General features: G+C 38.4%; 1 protein-coding gene across 1 annotated transcript in view; it reads left to right on the top strand.

Moving 5' to 3' along the window:
- Nucleotides 1–600: 600 nt before the first annotated feature.
- The window catches only part of TRIP4 (thyroid hormone receptor interactor 4), a 54,356-nt gene continuing 37,111 nt past the window's right edge, over nucleotides 601–17,845 (top strand). Inside the window, exons 1-7 of the mRNA XM_055437454.2 lie at nucleotides 601–808; nucleotides 6,730–6,899; nucleotides 8,033–8,157; nucleotides 12,019–12,231; nucleotides 13,822–13,900; nucleotides 15,587–15,716; nucleotides 17,468–17,683. Coding sequence (XP_055293429.1) covers nucleotides 708–808; nucleotides 6,730–6,899; nucleotides 8,033–8,157; nucleotides 12,019–12,231; nucleotides 13,822–13,900; nucleotides 15,587–15,716; nucleotides 17,468–17,683 — 1,034 coding nt within the window. The 5' untranslated portion in view covers nucleotides 601–707. The remainder of the gene's footprint in view (nucleotides 809–6,729; nucleotides 6,900–8,032; nucleotides 8,158–12,018; nucleotides 12,232–13,821; nucleotides 13,901–15,586; nucleotides 15,717–17,467; nucleotides 17,684–17,845) is intronic.

The raw sequence follows: 17,845 nt of genomic DNA on the forward strand, positions 1-17,845 counted from the left end.
CACGTTCGGATGCAAATAGCAAGAGGTTTATTCAGATACACAGGTACCTGGGGCGACAAAGTCCCTCGGTGGACTTGCGCGCCCAACGGCAGGGGGTTTTTATGGGGTTGGGATGCAGAAAGCGCGGGTACAGAAGCGAGAAGCTTGGTTACAGGGTTTTCATTGGTTGGTTTAAAAGAAAACCAAATATGGCGGGGACAGGTTCCAGGAAGCATGATTCAACCTGACGTTGGGGACTTTGCATCTGGCCTAAGGGTGTTTTCCTTGCCCGTAACCGCCGATATCCTGTTGGTGCTTCTGCATGACTAGCTGGGTGTGGCTGTTATCTAGGGTCTAGTACTTTGCTTAAGATGGCAGAGCTGTGGCTAGGGTTGTAAGCTAAAAGCTGGGGTCTTTCAGTTTTATTGTTTCCTAAACTGTAGTTTTTAGAGACATCTGTATCGTCTTAGAATTCCCAGCTCTCGAGCCCCGCAACTGACAATGCGGAAGAACCAGGCGCAGATAGAGCTCCGGTTCAAGTGCAAACACCAGGAAGCGGGAAGGAGTGGGAGGAGGCATAGGTGGGCAGGGTCTGCGTTGGGGGCGGTGCTAAGGAGCGGGGCGGTGCAGGCCGGCGGAACCTGCGCGAGCGAGGTCGGTTTCGCTGGGGGCCTAGTCCAGCGTAGAACGCCGAGCTTTTGCTGCCCAGCTGGTTCCGGCTCGGGAAAATGGCGGTGGCTGGGGCGGCGTCCCGCCAACAGCTGGTGGGCTGGTGCACGCAGCAGTTGCTGAAAACTTTCGGCCTGGATGTCAGTGAGGAGATCATACAGTAAGACCAGTTCGGGTCCGAGGCGGGAAGGAGCTCTGGGATGTGTACTGACTAAGCAAACGGGGAAGCGGAAAGGACTAAAAAGTTGATGAGAATGAAGAAATTTAATAAAAGGGCTGCTGTCTATCTCCGAGCGCCGAATTTTGACCTCCGGCTTTATAGTTTAGCTTCTGGAATAGGGTGTCATGCCCCACCATCGGCTAGTGGGGCCTTCTTTTCCCAGGAAAACGCCAAATCCCTGATAATTAGACCTATAAAGTCTAATTATCCTTCCTTATACATTTTAGAGAGAAGGGGCAAGCCAAGTTGTCTTTTCAGAAATTCCTTGCTCTGAACATTTTATCAATAGTTTGCCCAGTCCTGCTTGTGTCAAATAGGGCCTGAAATTTAAATAAGGGTGGCGTGGTACTGTGCAAAGATACCTCCTGACTTGGGAATCCCTGGTTCTGTTTTCTGTGGTTATTCACCAGTTTCGAAAGCTTAGGCAACTTAGGTTCCAATTTTGTACCTTAGTTTCTGTACATCTGTAAAATGAATAATTCGCACTAATTATCTAACAATTAATGATTCTTGTGAAGTGGAAGTGGTGACTTGATTTAATATCTGCTTGTAATTAATTTAAGTATTTTTTTTTTTGTTACTGCATACCAAGTGCTGGGACAGCACAGATGGTTGATGAGTGCTAAGGTGAAGGAAGTGCAGGGTATTGGGGAGCATCGGAAAAAGGAGTCTGATTAAGGTTTGAGAAACTCATCAGATTAATTGCAAGGGATGAATTTAACTTGAGAACTAAAAGATAGGTAGGTGTCAGTGCAGAGTTCAAGAATAGGGAAAATTTTCTACAAAAAGTGGACTTAAGAACCTAGAAGTGTTTCTTGATTTGGCTCCTTGCTCATTGATGCTGAAACTTAAATTGCAGCTGTAGGGCTTTTGTAGAAAGTTAGGTGAATTTCTGAGTTTGGGAGAAAATAGGCTTGTTGGCAAGGAGAGGTTCAGTTCAGTCGCTCAGTCGTGTCCGACTCTCTGCGACCCCATGAATCACAGCATGCCAGGCCTCCCTGTCCATTACCAACTCCCGGAGTTCACTCAAACTCATGTCCAACAGAGTCGGTGATGCCATCCATCCATCTCATTCTCTGTCGTCCCCGTCTCCTCCCGCCCCCAATGCCTCCGGTAATAGATTATCAAAAAATCCCAGTTAAGTGAATATTGTATGACTTATATGTGGAATTCTAAAAAGTAACATCAATGACTTTTATTTACAAAACAGAAACAGACTCACAGACATAGAAGACTAAACTTATGGTTACCAGAGGGAAAGGGGAAGGGGATAAATTAAGAGTGTGGAATTAACAAATACATATCACTATATATGAAATAGTTGAACAACGATTTACTATATAGCACAGAGAACTATATTAAATATCTTGTAAGTAAGTGTTAGTCGCTCAGTCGTGCCTGACTCTTTGCGACCCCATGAACCGCAGCCCACCAGGCCCCACTGTCCATGAGATTTTCCAGGCCAAGGATACTGGAGTGGGTTGCCATTTCCTTCTCCAGGGGATCTTCCCAACCCAGGGAATGAACCCGTAAGAATCTGAAAAAAAGTACATATCTAAGTCACTTTGCTGTACACCTGAAACTAACACAAAATTGTAAATCAACTATATGTCAGTTTTTTTAAATTTTAAATATTTAAAGATATTTTTTAAGATTAAAAAATAGAAAACCAATCCAGCCAAATTGTATGGCTTGGCTTTACCCTTCTTTGAAGGCAAGATCAAGTTAAGTAGTTTTCAGACATTTTTTCAAGCAGTGGAATGCTGTCAAATGAAATAAAGCTTTGTAATATACTAAACAGAAAAAAAAATCTATCAGTTAAAAAAGATTGAGGCTATTTTTGATGAATCAACAATGGAGTTTGTATAGTTGCAGGCTATTGGGAACTATTTGGGTAGTTCTCAGTCTCAGAATCCAGTTGTATTATGTTGTTTATACAGTATTAGGAAAATTCTAATTCTCATAGATTGTGGTTTAATAGCTCATTTTGCAGCCTTAGATTTTCCTCAGTTAAACTTATCCACATAGTTGAAAGAGTGATCAGAAATTTCTGCTTTAAAGTTGCAGTACTAAGTATGACTGTACACTTGCTTGTATTTAAAAATATTTATAAATATAAGTTTGACAAGAATTGTCCAAAACGTAAAACAAGCCCTAAAGCTGCCATTAGAACCACTTCTAGGTTTTCACTAGCTATTGCACAACAAGCTATGATGCCATGATGAAAGCATTTGCTGTGTAGATTTGCTGTGCCTTGTCTTGCTTGATATTTAATTGAGAATTACCCAGATATACTATAATAGTGTGCTAACTTGAACAGTTTGACACAAGTAGCCTGAATTTTTTAAAAAGACAGCATAAAGCTGTTACCTTCCTAGTCAGTGATTCATTTATTGGACATTAAGGTCTGTACTGTGGTGCTGGAGAAGACTCTTGAGAGTCTCTTGTACTGCAAGGAGATCCAACCAGTTCATTCTAAAGGAGATCAATCCTGGGTGTTCATTGGAAGGATTGATGCTAAAGCTGAAACTGCAATACTTTGGCCACCTCATGTGACGAGTTGACTCACTGGAAAAGACTGATGCTGGGAAAGGTTGGGGGCGGGAGGAGAAGGGGACGACAGAGAATGAGATGGCTGGATGGCATCACCGACTCTGTGGACATGAGTTTGAGTGAACTCCGGGAGTTGGTGATGGACAGGGAGGCCTGCTGTGCTGTGATTCATGGGGTCGCGGAGAGTCGGACACGACTGAGCGACTGAACTGAACTGAAGGTCTGTACACAGAGTTAGCAAAATAAACCTTGTTCCACAGTCTGCATTAGTTTTGGTTGGATCTGTTTTGTTAAGATTTGATGTTTAACACATTTGGATGTATGTTGCTCTTTATTAATATTTAAAATTACAGTTATTCAATTGTTTCTAAAACTCTTTAAGTAATTTCCTAGTGCCTTGCATATTCCAGAGTTAAATGATACTTTGAGGTTCTTTGCAGCTCTCTGAATACTTGATACCAATTAATCTTTTAATGGGGCCTAGTAAGTTTGGGGATCAAGTTGGTTAAACCTTAAAATTCATTAAAAACAGTTGTCTGTTTTGTAAAAATTTGTATTTGATTAGAAGATGCTCTTAAGGAGGCCCAAAGGCACAGGTTTGTTCTCTTATAGATTCTGACTCTGCAAATCAACCACTACATTAAGTAAAGAACCTAGTACATTTACTACCAAGGATGGGACAATTACATGATTTTTTTTAAATTCAAAGAATATAGCATTATTGTAATACTTTTTCTTGCATCTCATACCAGTGTGTCTATATTACAGTTTCCTCAGATCATGTAATGTCATGGTTGATATCTGTATTTTTTCACTTCTCTAATGATGTAACATAGTCACTGTAGAAAACAAACAAAAAAAATCAGCAAAGGGTAAAGGAGGAAACCAAGATTACCATAAAACCATAATCCAGAGATAACACTATTTCTCTCTTAATGTTTTTTCCTATTCATATTGTAATACATTTCCAAAATATATTCGTTGTAAAGGAATAAAGAAAATAAAAACAAACCCAACTGTTTTTAATCATCTCTGTTAGTGGTAATCATTTTAATGTGTAACCTTAGAAGGTTTTCTACAAAAAAGAAGCCTTTTTCCTGCACACAAGTGTATGGATATACTCATTCCTTTTATAGCAATTGAGATCATATACTGTATGGGTTGTCCTACTATTTCAATTTATATGAGAGCATTTTTTTCTCAAGTAATAGTAACTATTCAGGGAATTCCCTGGGGGTCCAATAGTTCGTACTCCAGGCTTTCACTGCTGAGGGCACAGTTTAATCCCTGGTTCGGGAACTAAGATCCCTCAAGCCTGGCGGCATGGTAAAAAATAATAATAATAACGTAAACAAGTTAGTGATTAAAAAAAATAATTATTATTCAAACATTTCACTTTTAGTGACTGCGTTATTTGATTTTGTAAAGTCCAAAAACTTGAATTCATTTGCCCTTCCATTAATGAAGGTTTAAATAGCCTCCAGTTTTTCGCTAACTCAAATAATGATATAGTTAACATTTTTGCATAAATTCCTTTGTCTCTTATTTGTTAAGGTTAAGTCGCTCGCTCAGTCATGTCCGACTCTTTGCGACCCCGTGGACTGTAGCCATGGGATTCTCCAGGCAAGAATACTGGAGTGGGTTGCCATTTCCTTCTTCAGGGAATCTTCCCGACCCAGGGATTGAACCCGGGTCTCCCGTATTGCAGGCAGACGCTTTAACCTCTGAGCCACCAGGGTAGCCCCTCTTATTTCTTAGACTTCTGTAAATGGAATTACTGGATTGTTTTTAAGGCACTTTTAATATATTGTCTGATTGGTATCTAGAAAAGTACTGACTTGTACTCTTACCCCTTTTAGATTTCACTTTTAGAAATCCTTCATCCTATTTTCTTAAAGTAGATCTGCTCATTCTGATATGATGCTAATCTTTTTTTTTGCTAATTTTAATTGATAATTTTTAAGAATGTTAAATCAGTAACTGGTTAGCTTGTAGTATACATATTTTTAGCAAAAAAAGAAAGATTTTAAGTTTTACAGTATAAAAATTAAGTACTTTGTATTGTTCCTAGGAAAATACAATGACTGCAGATATGTAGTTATGGAAAGTATTCTTATGTTTTTAAAAAAAAGCAGTGATTTTTAACAGTTTATTGAGATGTAATTTTTGTTCAATAGTCACTTGTTCAAACGTAAAATTTGATCAATTTTACAAATACGTGTAGCTTTGTAACCATTCCTCAATGAAGACATAGGTAGTTCTTGCTTTGCGCGGTAGTATGGAACCATAAAAATGACTGTGCAGGCTTAGACCCTGCAAAGTGATCTTAATTTTAAAAAACCAAAGACAGTATTTTTGTTATTCTGTGACCTTCAAAAATGTTTGTCAAAATGTTAAAAATTCTGCTATCAGAGTAGAGAAATTTAAAAAATAATAAAACAAAAACTTATTTCATACACTTAATTTTATGTTGGAGTCTGGTTGATTAACAATGCTATGTTAGTTTCAGGTATATAGCAAAGTAATTTAGTTATATATATATATACATATATCAGAGAAGGCAATGGCAAGCCACTCCAGTACTCTTGCCTAGAAAATCGCATGGACAGAGAAACCTGGTGGGCTGCAGTCCACGGGGTCACTACTAGTCAGACACGACTGAGCGATTTCACTTTCACACATTGGAGAAGGAAATGGCAACCCACTCCAGTGTTCTTGCCTGGAGAATCCCAGGGACAGCGGAGCCTAGTCGGCTGCCGTCTATGGGGTCGCACAGAGTCGGACACGACTGAAGCGACTTAGCAGCGGCAGCATATATATATATGTATCTGTGTGTGTGTGTGTATCCTTTTTCAAGTTATCTTCCCAGTTAGAAAGTATTTCTATGTTTAGGAAAGTCCCACAAGCCTAGCTTCAAAACACTAATTTGATTCTAGAAATAAAATTTGTTAGTTTCAGGTGTATAGCAAGTGATTCAGTTACACCTATATATTCTTTTTCAAGTTATTTTCCCATATAGGTTAAAAAGTGTTTCTATGTTAAGGACAGCCCCACAGGCCTATTTTCAAAACACTGATTTGATTCTAGAAATATAAGAAGATAACATGAAAATTAGATTATGAACTAGTTGGCTTTAGTCTTTGTCCTAATCAAATTTATATCCTTAGCATCTAACCTTGAACTTGACTCAAAATAAACACTCTAATGGATTAATAAATGTTTTTAACAACCCTGATCTCTGTTATGATTATTGAAAAACATAGTATAAACTAACTTTGTTTTAACAACTTATTTCTTTGCTTCTTGAGGTATGTTTTGTCAATTGAGAGTGCTGAAGAGATACGAGAATATGTTACTGACCTCCTTCAGGGAAATGAGGGCAAAAAAGGTCAATTTATAGAAGAGCTTGTAACCAAATGGCAAAAGAGTGATCAGGAGTTGACTTCCGATGCTCTGCAGCAGTCCTTCAAGAAAGATGGTAGGTTAAGTTAATGTGATTAACTTAAATAAATTAAAGGTTGAAATATTGGTAAATTGGCTGGTTTATAGGGCCACATATGTTCTATCACCCCATATTCCCTCACAGCTAACTTAAGCAGAATCGTGTTACATGTTTTTAGTTCAGTTCTCTTGTATAGTTGCTAAGTCATGTCCAACTCTTTGGCAACCCCATAGACTGTAGCCCTCCAGGCTTCTCTGTCCATGGAATTCTCCAGGCAAGGATACTGGAGTGGGTTGTAATTTTTTCCTCTAAGAGGTCTTTCTCACCCAGGGATCACACCTGAGTCTCCTCCATTAGCAGGTGGATTCTTTACCACTGAGCCACCTGGGAAGCCCAAATTCAGTTCTACTTGGTCTGTAATGAATATTGTTTTAGTTCAGACTTTTTCAACTTAGAAAATATCACAAAAATACTTGTTTGTAGATACAGTTGTAGCTTCAGAATAACTTGAAAATTTTAAAACATGGATTAAAGAAAAACATTATACAATAATGTAAGTAAATGTTGACCGGTTTCGGTATGAGTAGCATTTACAAGTAACTAATAAGTTAAACAGTGCTAAAGATGAGCACCAAACTAAATAAGTCATTATTATTATAGAGTCTAAAATGTCAGATTTTAATTTAACTTCTGTGTTTTTGGCTGTACTACATGACTTGGGGTACCTCCGTTCCCCCGACCAAGGCTTGAGCTCTGGCAGTGAAAACTGGAGAGTCCTAACCACTGGGAAACCAGGGATTTCTATTTAATTTAACTTCTTTTTTAAAAAATTTTTATACTCTTTTTTTTAACTTGGAAGATGATTGCTTTACAGTGTTGTGTTGGTTTCTGTCATGCAATGTAAATCAGCCGTAAGTATAATTTAACTTCTTAATGTTACCCAGTAGTCTTTATCATTAACTATAATCTTGAAAAATGATAGTTTGAATTTAATTTGATTTGAGAGGAAGAGATAATTTAAAAACCTGCCTGACTTCTTGACTCTAAATATTAAGCATTGCCTTCCTTTTATTAGCTATTAACTTACCAGTGAATCCTACTATTTCCAATCTATCTATGTACATACACACACACACATATCTTTTTCTTCTTCTTTAAATAAATGTTAGATGGCCAGAGATCAGGAGACCAGCTGAAGAGGAGTAGGCGGAAAGGCAGAAACAAACAGGAAGCTCCTGCATTTACTGAACCTGATACAACCACAGAGGTCAAAACACCTTTTGATTTGGCCAAGGTGAGTGCTCAGAAAATGAGACTTTTTCTGGTTCTATGGAAAAGATGAAACACCTGATACATTTCAGAGAGCAAGGGGTATACATTGGTCTAGAATGGCAACTTGAAACAAGTGCATGAATTTTAAAGAGTGCTCAGTTCAGTTCAGTCACTCAGTCATGTCCGACTCTTTGCGACCCCATGAATTGCAGCACGCCAGGCCTCCCTGTCCATCACCAACTCCCGGACTTCACTCAAACTCAGGTCCCTCGAGTCGGTGATGCCATCCAGCCATCTCATTCTCGGTCATCCCCTTCTCCTCCCGCCCCCAATCCCTCCCAGCCTCAGAGTCTTTTCCTGTGAGTCAACTCTTCACATGAGGTGGCCAAAGTATTGGAGTTTCAGCTTTAGCATCAGTCCTTCCAATGAATACCCAGGATTGATCTCCTTTAGAATGGACTAGTTGGATCTCCTTGCACTCCAAGGGACTCTCAAGAGTCTTCTCCAGCATCACAGTTCAAAAGCACCAATTCTTCGGCGCTCAGCTTTCTTCACAGTCCAACTCTCACATCCATACATGACCACTGGAAAAACCATAGCCTTGACTAGATGGACCTTTGTTAGCAAAGTAGTGTCTCTGCTTTTTAATATGCTATCTAGGTTGGTCATAACTTTCCTTCCAAGGAGTAAGCGTCTTTTAATTTCATGGCTGCAATCAGCATCTGCAGTGATTTTGGAGCCCCCCAAAATTAAATCTGACACTGTTTCCACTGTTTCCCCATCTATTTCCCATAAAGTGATGGGACCAGATGCCATGATCTTAGTTTTCTGAATGTTGAGCTTCAAGCCAACTTTTTCACTCTCCTCTTTCACTTTTATCAAGAGGCTTTTTAGTTCCTCTTCACTTTCTGCCATAAGGGTGGTGTCATCTGCATATCTGAGGTTATTGATATTTGTCCTGGCAATCTTGATTTCAGCTTGTGCTTCATCCAGCCCAGCGCTCCTCATGATGTACTCTGCATATAAGTTAAATAGGCAGGGCGACAGTATACAGCCTTGATGTACTCCTTTTCCTGTTTGGAACCAGTCTGTTGTTCCATGTCCAGTTCTAACTGTTGATTCCTGACCTGCATACAGGTTTCTCAAGAGGCAGGTCAGGTGGTCTGGTATTCCCATCTCTTTCAGAATTTTCTACAGTTTATTGTGATCCACACAGTCAAAGGCTTTGGCACAGTCGATAAAGCAGGAATAGATGTTTTTCTGAAATTCTCTTGCTTTTTCCATGATCCAGCAGATGTTGGCAATTTGATCTCTGGTTCCTCTGCCTTTTCTAAAACCAGCTTGAACATCTGGAAGTTCACGGTTCACGTATTGCTGAAACCTGGCTTGTAGAATTTTGAGCATGACTTTACTAGCGTGTGAGATGAGTGCAGTTGTGCGGTAGTTTGAGCATTCTTTGACATTGCTTTTCTTTGGAATTGGAATGAACACTGACCTTTTCCAGTCCTGTGGCCACTTCTGAGTTTTCCAAATTTGATGGCTTATTGAGTGCAGCACTTTCACAGCATCATCTTTCAGGATTTAAAATAGCTCAGCTGGAATTCCATCACCTCCACTAGCTTTGTTCGCAGTGATGTTTTCTAAGGCCCACTTGACTTCACATTCCAGGATGTCTGGCTCTAGGTGAGTGATCACATCATCATGATTATGTGGGTCGTGAAGATCTTTTTTGTACAGTTCTTCTGTGTATTCTTGCTACCTCTTCTTAATATCTTCTGCTTCTGTTAGGTCCATACCATTTCTGTCCTTTATCGAGCCCATCTTTGCATGAAATGTTCCCTTGGTATCTCTGATTTTCTTGAAGAGATCTCTAGTCTTTCCCATTCTATTGTTTTCCTCTATTTCTTTGCACTGATCACTGAGGAAGGCTTTCTTATCTCTCCTTGCTATTCTTTGGAACTCTGCATTCAGATGCTTATATATTTCCTTTTCTCCTTTGCTTTTTGCTTCTCTTCGTTTCACCGCTATTTGTAAGGCCTCCCCAGACAGCCAGTTTGCTTTTTTGCATTTCTTTTCCATGTGGATGATCTTGATCCCTGTCTTCTGTACAATGTCACGAACCTCTGTGCATAGTTCATCAGGCACTCTGTTGATCAGATCTAGTCCCTTAAATCTATTTCTCACTTCCACTGTATAATCATAAAGGATTTGATTTAGGTCATACCTGAATGGTCTAGTGGTTTTCCCTACTTGCTTCAATTTAAGTCTGAATTTGGCAATAAGGATTTCATGATCTGAGCCATAGTCAGCTCCTGGTCTTGTTTTTGCTGACTGTATAGAGCTTCTCCATCTTTGGCTGCAAAGAATATAATCAATCTGATTTCGGTATTAACCATCTGGTGATGTCCATATGTAGAGTCTTCTCTTGTGTTGTTGGAAGAGGGTGTTTGCTATGACCAGTGCGTTCTCTTGGCAAAACTCTATTAGCCTGCCCTGCTTCATTCTGTATTCCAAGGCCAAATTTGCCTGTTACCCAGGTGTTTCTTGACTTCCCACTTTTGCATTCCAGTTCCCTATAATGAAAAGGACCTCTTTTTTGGGTTTTAGTTCTAAAAGATCTTGTAGGTCTTCATAGAACCGTTCAACTTCAGCCTCTTCAGCATTACCGGTTGGAGCATAGTCTTGAATTACTGTGATATTGAATGGTTTGTGATGGCATATTCCTTTCTATATGGTAGTTTTTTTTTTTTTACCGCTTGATTAAATTAGTATTATAAGGATATCTTTTAGAGATTATAAATAGATAGCTACAATAGGAAATATTTAAGGAAATGCACCAGGGCTTCAATTTCAACATTTTTTGTGAGTTTGTACTGAAAGAATTTGAACTCTTTTCACTTTCTTATGGAACCCTGCATTAGTCAAATATTATAGTTTAATTTTTTACCTATAAAATGGAAATAACAATCCCTGTCCTATTACACTGAAAATAAAATTGTAAGTGCTAAAAAAAAAAAAAAAAAAAGAATTTGAACTCTAGCTGTTTTAAGATGTTCCTATTTTAGGACATTCACTGCTACCACCACTGTCATCGTTATTTAGCATTTAAAGTTCTTTCATAGTCTCTCTTGGCTTCCAAAGTAGCCCCATGAAGTAAGCAGAAATATTTATTTTCAGGGTATTTAGTTATGCTAAGATGGAAGAGTAGTGATCAAAAAATTCATTTGTGGTGACCGTGCAAGAACATGTGGAGAAGGGTTTCCAAAATAATGTAAACTTAAAAAAAAATTGTCTTAAGCCTTTTTTTAATTGGAATAAAATGAGCAAAGAGTGTCATAAGCAAAAGAAAAAATACAAATGACCAATAAACATTAAAAATGTTTATCCTTACCAGAAATTAAGTGACCAGTTTGTCCCCTTAGTTGCCTGGACTCTCCTGGTTTTAGCACTGAAAATCCTGTATTCTGAGATTTCCCCTGAGTCCTGGGGAAACAAGGATGTTTGGTTATGCTACTGCTGCTGCTAAGTCACTTCAGTCGTGTCCGACTCTGTGCGACCCCATAGATGGAAGCCCACCAGGCTCCCCCATCCCTGGGATTCTCCAGGCAGTAATCAAATAAATACACGTTAAATCCCCTGAGATACTACTTTTCAAATTGTGGAAGTTTTTGTTTTTTTTGACTGCACCACTCAGGTGTGAGATCTTCGTTCCCCAACCAGGATTTGAACCCATGCCTGCTGTGTGGGAACTCGAAGTCTTCACTACTAGACCACTAGGGAAGTCCCTATAAGTTAGTATTGAATAGAACTGAGGTTTTTCTCTCCTGACTGATTTCATTGTCATTATTATTTGACGTTATTTCTGATATATTTGTACAATTAGGCACAAGACAACAGCAGCTCCTTGAAGAAGAAGACGAAGTTCGTCAGTTTATATACAAAAGAGGGACAGGACAAGCTTGCAGTCCTGATTCCAGGTCGCCACCCTTGTGACTGCCTGGGCCAGAAGCACAAACTCATCAACAACTGTCTGATCTGTGGGCGGATTGTCTGTGAACAAGAGGGTTCTGGCCCCTGCTTATTTTGTGGTTCTCTGGTAAATTGTTTCTCCCCTGTTTTACTACAGATTTGGTTTGGTTTCGGTTTTTTACTATACTTTTGACTTTATTACACCCCTGGTAAGTTCTCTTTTTCTTAGTAAATTTCTTCCCTAAGGTGTTCAGTAAATTAAAAAAAAATTTTTTTTAATTGAAGTACAGTTAATTTACAGTGCTGTGCTACTAGTAAATTCTTATAGCACGAACTTTAGTCAAAAACCCAAGGTGATACCCTAGAATGAGGACTATTTGTGAGAAGGACTTTGATCACATACATTGTGAGGAATCCCAAGTCTTGTGTCAGATTAAATTAAATTCAAGAAAACTTTAGGGCCTGAAATGTCAAAAAGTTTTGTCAGATCTCAGATGTGGCTCATATTTCTAGGGATGCAGAGTCACTGTGACATAATCCTCAGGTCATTATAGCTTGTTTTTCCAGAAAACCTTCTTTTCATAATGCTTCATTATCTGAGTGAGTGATCTCAAAAGTGTAGCTGTAATTACAAGCACCCAAGTGAGTTGTCTAGAAGGCTTGTTCTGCCAGTTGAGCTGACTGGCAGAAACATTGGCATTTGTTATTGGTGAAAGCATATTTTGTGTAGCTTTGTTTTCCCTTCTCTTGTGGGGCCTTTAATTTTTCAATATACTCAGATAATAAGTTGACTGACAGTGGTTGACCTGAAAAATCTAGTATCTAATATCAAAAATGTTCAGAAAACAGCAGCAAATATCCTCCCCTGTGGGGCTTTTCTCTAGAGAAATACCCGACAGCTGCTGCCGGAACTCCATGTGCCACTCAGGCAACTGATAGAAAGTACAGTGTTTTCTGTTTGGTCCCTTGGATACTTCTGTTTAAGAAACAAAGTAATGTAAAGCAGATTGGCCTTGAAGTCTTGCAGTTTTATTAATTAAGCTTAGTATGAAATTGTTTTTAAGTAACCTCCTTTTTTGAAGTAAAATACCTTCTTATACTTTTAGTCATTTTATAGCAGAATTTTTTCTTTGCTTATTAAGTTTGTTACTTTACAAGTAGGTAATGTTTGAAGGCAAAGAAACAAAATACATATAAAAGCTAGACTAGTTTTCACTGTTGGCACTGTATTTTGCTTCTTTTTTTGACTCTTTTTAGTAAGACACTTGCGGGACTTCCCTGGTGGTCCAGTGGTTAAGACTCTGTGCTTCCATTGCCATGTGGTGCAACCAAAAATAAATAAATAAGATACTTGCTTATAATTTCACTCCTAAGACTTGAATTTTATGATTAGAAATGGAAGACTTTTAAAAAATGTATTTTTCTGTATTATTAGTGGTGGTTAGTTTTTGTCTTAGCCTTTATTTTTAAACTAGTCATTTAGGGACACTTGCAGTGAGATCAGTTTTTTGTATGGTTCATAAAAGAAGGAAGAAATGGAAAGCGACTAGGGCAAAACTCATTTGGATATATATTTTTTGGTATATTTGTCTTGATTAAGAAACACTGACAGTTATTTTATTGCTGTATCTAATGTGTAATCTGAGGTTACTTTTTAAGTATAGCAAGCAAACAATATCTTTTAACTATTGGATCTTGTGTTTTGTCACTTTATTAGGTATGTACTCATGAAGAACGAGATATTTTACTGCGTGACTCAAATAAGAGCCAGAAACTACTGAAGAAGCTCATGTCAGGTAGGCAGCAGTCTTTTCATTGGATCACTGTGGTGATGAATGTGTGATTATTGTATCTGTGATTGTTTAAGGAGATCCAACCAGTCCATTCTAAGGGAGATCGATCCTGGGTGTTCATTGGAAGGACTGATGCTAAAGCTGAAACTGCAGTACTTTGGCCACCTCACGCAACGAGTTGACTCACTGGAAAAGACTCTGATGCTGGGAAGGGTTGGGGGCGGGAGGAGAAGGGGACGACCGAGAATGAGATGGCTGGATGGCATCACCGACTCTGTGGACATGAGTTTGAGTGAACTCCAGGAGTTGGTGATGGACAGGGGGGCCTGGCGTGCTGTGATTCATGGGGTCGCGGAGAGTCGGACACGACTGAGCGACTGAACTGAACTGATTGTTTCTCTTACTTGTATCCTGGTGTGTAAGATGCAATTTATTGACTCATTTATTCTCTAAACATTTTTTAAAAAATACTCTTATTAAAACCACCTAACATTGCGCAAAAAAAAAATAGTAATAATAATACTATTGGATTATAACCCGAAGAATATAAGAATTAACTGAATAATAAATGGGGGAGAAGGGACTGCTCTTACAGAATGCTAATTAATAAAATGAAGGAATTATAAGAACAGAAAAATCATCATTTCTACACCACAGTAGTAATAATTGCTACAAGCAGGATCTACTAATGAATGCTGAAATTATTGGATGAAAGTTTAAGAACTGGAGATGTACGTGATCGTGAAAGAAAAGGAAGGACTGAAAAACTGCCACAATTTGAAAAGAGACTAAGGAGAAAGGACGACTAATTGCCGTGTAGGATCTTGAATTGGATCCCTGAACAGAAAAACAATATCAGTGGAAAAAATGTTGAAATCCAAGGAAAGTTTGTAATTCAGTTAATGATATTGTACCAAAGTTAATTTCTTACTTTTGATAATTGTACTATGGTTATGTAAGATAAGGTACTAACATTAAAGGAAGATGAGTCAGTTATACAGGAATCCTCTGTTTTTTGCACCTCTTCAGTTTTTTATAATTCAACAAAGCATAACAGAAATAGTTAAAGGAAAAACAGTCTACTCAGCCATTTCCATTTGTGCAGATGTTTTGTTCCTGCTTTATTTCATAGTTGTTTTTTAAATATAAGTAGATTGGTTATGTTTCTGAACTTCAGTTTCTTTGTCCGTAAAATAAAAATAATAAAAACTGTCTTACAAGGCTATTGTGAGAATTAAGTAATATATAATTTTATAGTCATCCTCATTGCTTTAACATCTGACAAGTTCTCGTTATTGATTTCTGTTCCTTTCCTGAAATTTCTTCTTTTTTTTCCTTTTGTTATTTAGTTTTTAACTTTGATATATAGAAGTAGTTTAAAGATGATATTCAGCCCTACTCAATGAAGTTTTTCATTTGTAAGGCATTTTTATGTTGTTTTACTAAACAGTCTGTTACCCTTAGTAATTCACATTCCCATAAGGAAAGAAGTGGATCCTTAACATTGATTGAGAACTTACTATGTTTCAAATGCTGCTTGATGCCTGTGGTGCCTGTTTGTTTTCCATTAAAATGAAGGCTATCATTAGTGACACAGCCACACCTTCTGATATTTTTTTCTTTGCTGCACATGATACAGCTACTTTGTATGATACGCTGACACCATTTGATTTCCTTATTGAATTTCAGGGACAGACAATTCTGGGAAAGTGGACATCTCTACCAAGGACCTTCTTCCTCATCAAGAACTGCGATTTAAATCTGGCCTGGAGAAGGCTATCAAGCATAAAGACAAGCTGTTAGAGTTTGACAGAACTAGGTATGATGTGGTTAGAATTAAAAAGGCTAAGAAATAGAGTAGTCCATCATTTTGGTGCTTTACTTACAGCAAAAGAAGAGCAAATGCGGTAGGAGGTCAACCGCTTGTTTTTGAATCATGTTTGACTAAGATAGGCTCCCATCAAGAGGACCTAGCCTGCAACATGTTTTGTTTCTTGGCAAATGCTAGTGTACCCCCCGGAAAGTTGATTTGGATGGAATTTCCCACTTGTTTTACTCGAAGCCGTTCATTAATTCAGTCAACATATGCTGATACTCCATAAGAAACTGTCTCTGGGAGAATGTTAATACCATCTCATGGGGACACATGACTTACTCTCCCTTTTTCCTTTGACAGTAAATTTATTTTATGATTTAATAATGCCCCTAAATTGAGTTTTATACTCCTGTGCTTTTGTCATTTAGCCCTGTCACCTCTCTAGGAGACAGGTTTATGGATTTGTTAGTTCTAATTTTTTTTCTTCTTTTGGGCAAAATATGTGTTGAAACCCAATTAATGGTAAAGAATGTTTGAATAAGACGTGTATGCTCACTTCTCAAGTAGCCATGTGGGAATCCTTAGAAAGACCCTGAATCTCTTACTGTCGCAACTGAATATGTCTGTTCCTGGCATTATAATCCTTTGGTTATATGCACCTACTACTTCCAAATCATTTGCTAGGAATACATGAGATATACTTTGAAAGCTATTCCCTAAGTAAGCCCGTCACAAGATTTTTAAATATCACTTTTACCCTTACTCAGTGAAATTTATCATTAGAAATAGAGTACATTTTTTGATAAACAGAAACTGGAAAAGAGTCTCTCCCTATTGATGTTTCCCTTATGCCAGTGTGTTTCCAAGGGCACCAATTTCATTATATAAGTTTGTGTATAGGACCACTCTCAGTCTCTTTTAAAGCTTTTATAATTCCAGCCAAGTCCTGGAAAATTGAAATCAGAATCTGATTTGCAGTATTGCACTGTGCCTGTGTATATCACTAATTAGTAATTATTCCTTTGAGACTGATTTTGTGATTTTAGAGTAGTCACTTAACTACTTTGAGGCCCAGGTTTATTATCTATAGAAGGAGAGAGTTGGGTCATTAGGATTCCCTCTAGTTCTTAATTTCTTTGTTGGTATGATCTTAGAAATAAGCCTGATTGTCTTATCTTGGAACTTGGCACTTGTATAGTGAGGGACTGGGGATGAGGTTAGGGAGGGGGTGGAGGAGGTGGTGGAAACTGACATGTAGTAGTAATGCAGTAATAAGATATCCTAAGAATAAGCTCCAGGACTGAGAGTCCAGGATGGAAATTCAGTTTCTAAGCGAAGTGGCAGCAACTGGGTCTAGCAGGAGTACTCTATGTCTAGATCGTAGAAAGACTAGGTTATTGAGTAAGCTGCCAAGACATGAACTCAGAGGCAGCAAAATGACCCATAAGCCCAGTTATAAGATGGTGAGAGCTGGACTAATAGGAAAATAGGAGGACAGTGGATATGGTGCTGTGTCTTTTTCTGCCCAAGGGTGAGATTTGTTCTAAGAGCTGAGCCTGCAGTAGGAATAAAGTATATACAGAAGCTGGAAATCAGAGCTTGACCCTGCTTTGGAAACATTCTGGAGCATCTACATTTGAAATAAACTTCAGGACAGCATTTCAGAGTGAGCTACTTGTAACAACTTCCCAATAGTCAAATCCCTGTTTGTTAACAGGTGACCTAATTGCCATGTGTTCTTTTTCTTTCCTTAGCATTCGAAGGACCCAAGTCATTGATGATGAGTCAGATTACTTTGCTAGTGATTCTAACCAGTGGTTGTCCAAAATTGAGCGGGAGGCCATACAGAAGCGAGAGGAGGAGCTGAGAGAATTTCGACATGCTTCTCGGCTCTCTAAGAAGATCACCATTGATTTTGCAGGCAGGAAAATTGTGGAAGATGAAGATCCTCTAGCTGAGTATCACAGCAAGTAAGTGGGCAAAACCAGAAAGGTCTGAGAGAATTGGGGAGTTTAACTGTAAAGGATTTGCCCTCCCCCCAGCCCCACCCTTTAATGGGTTTGTTATTTTTGTTAATTTTTAAAGTAATACATTCATTTGGAGTAGAAACATGGACAAGTAACTAAGAAAAT

Source organism: Moschus berezovskii, chromosome 9, assembly GCF_049115385.1.
Source record: "Moschus berezovskii isolate FMDL1 chromosome 9, NW_MosBer_1.0, whole genome shotgun sequence".
NCBI lineage: Eukaryota > Metazoa > Chordata > Mammalia > Artiodactyla > Moschidae > Moschus > Moschus berezovskii.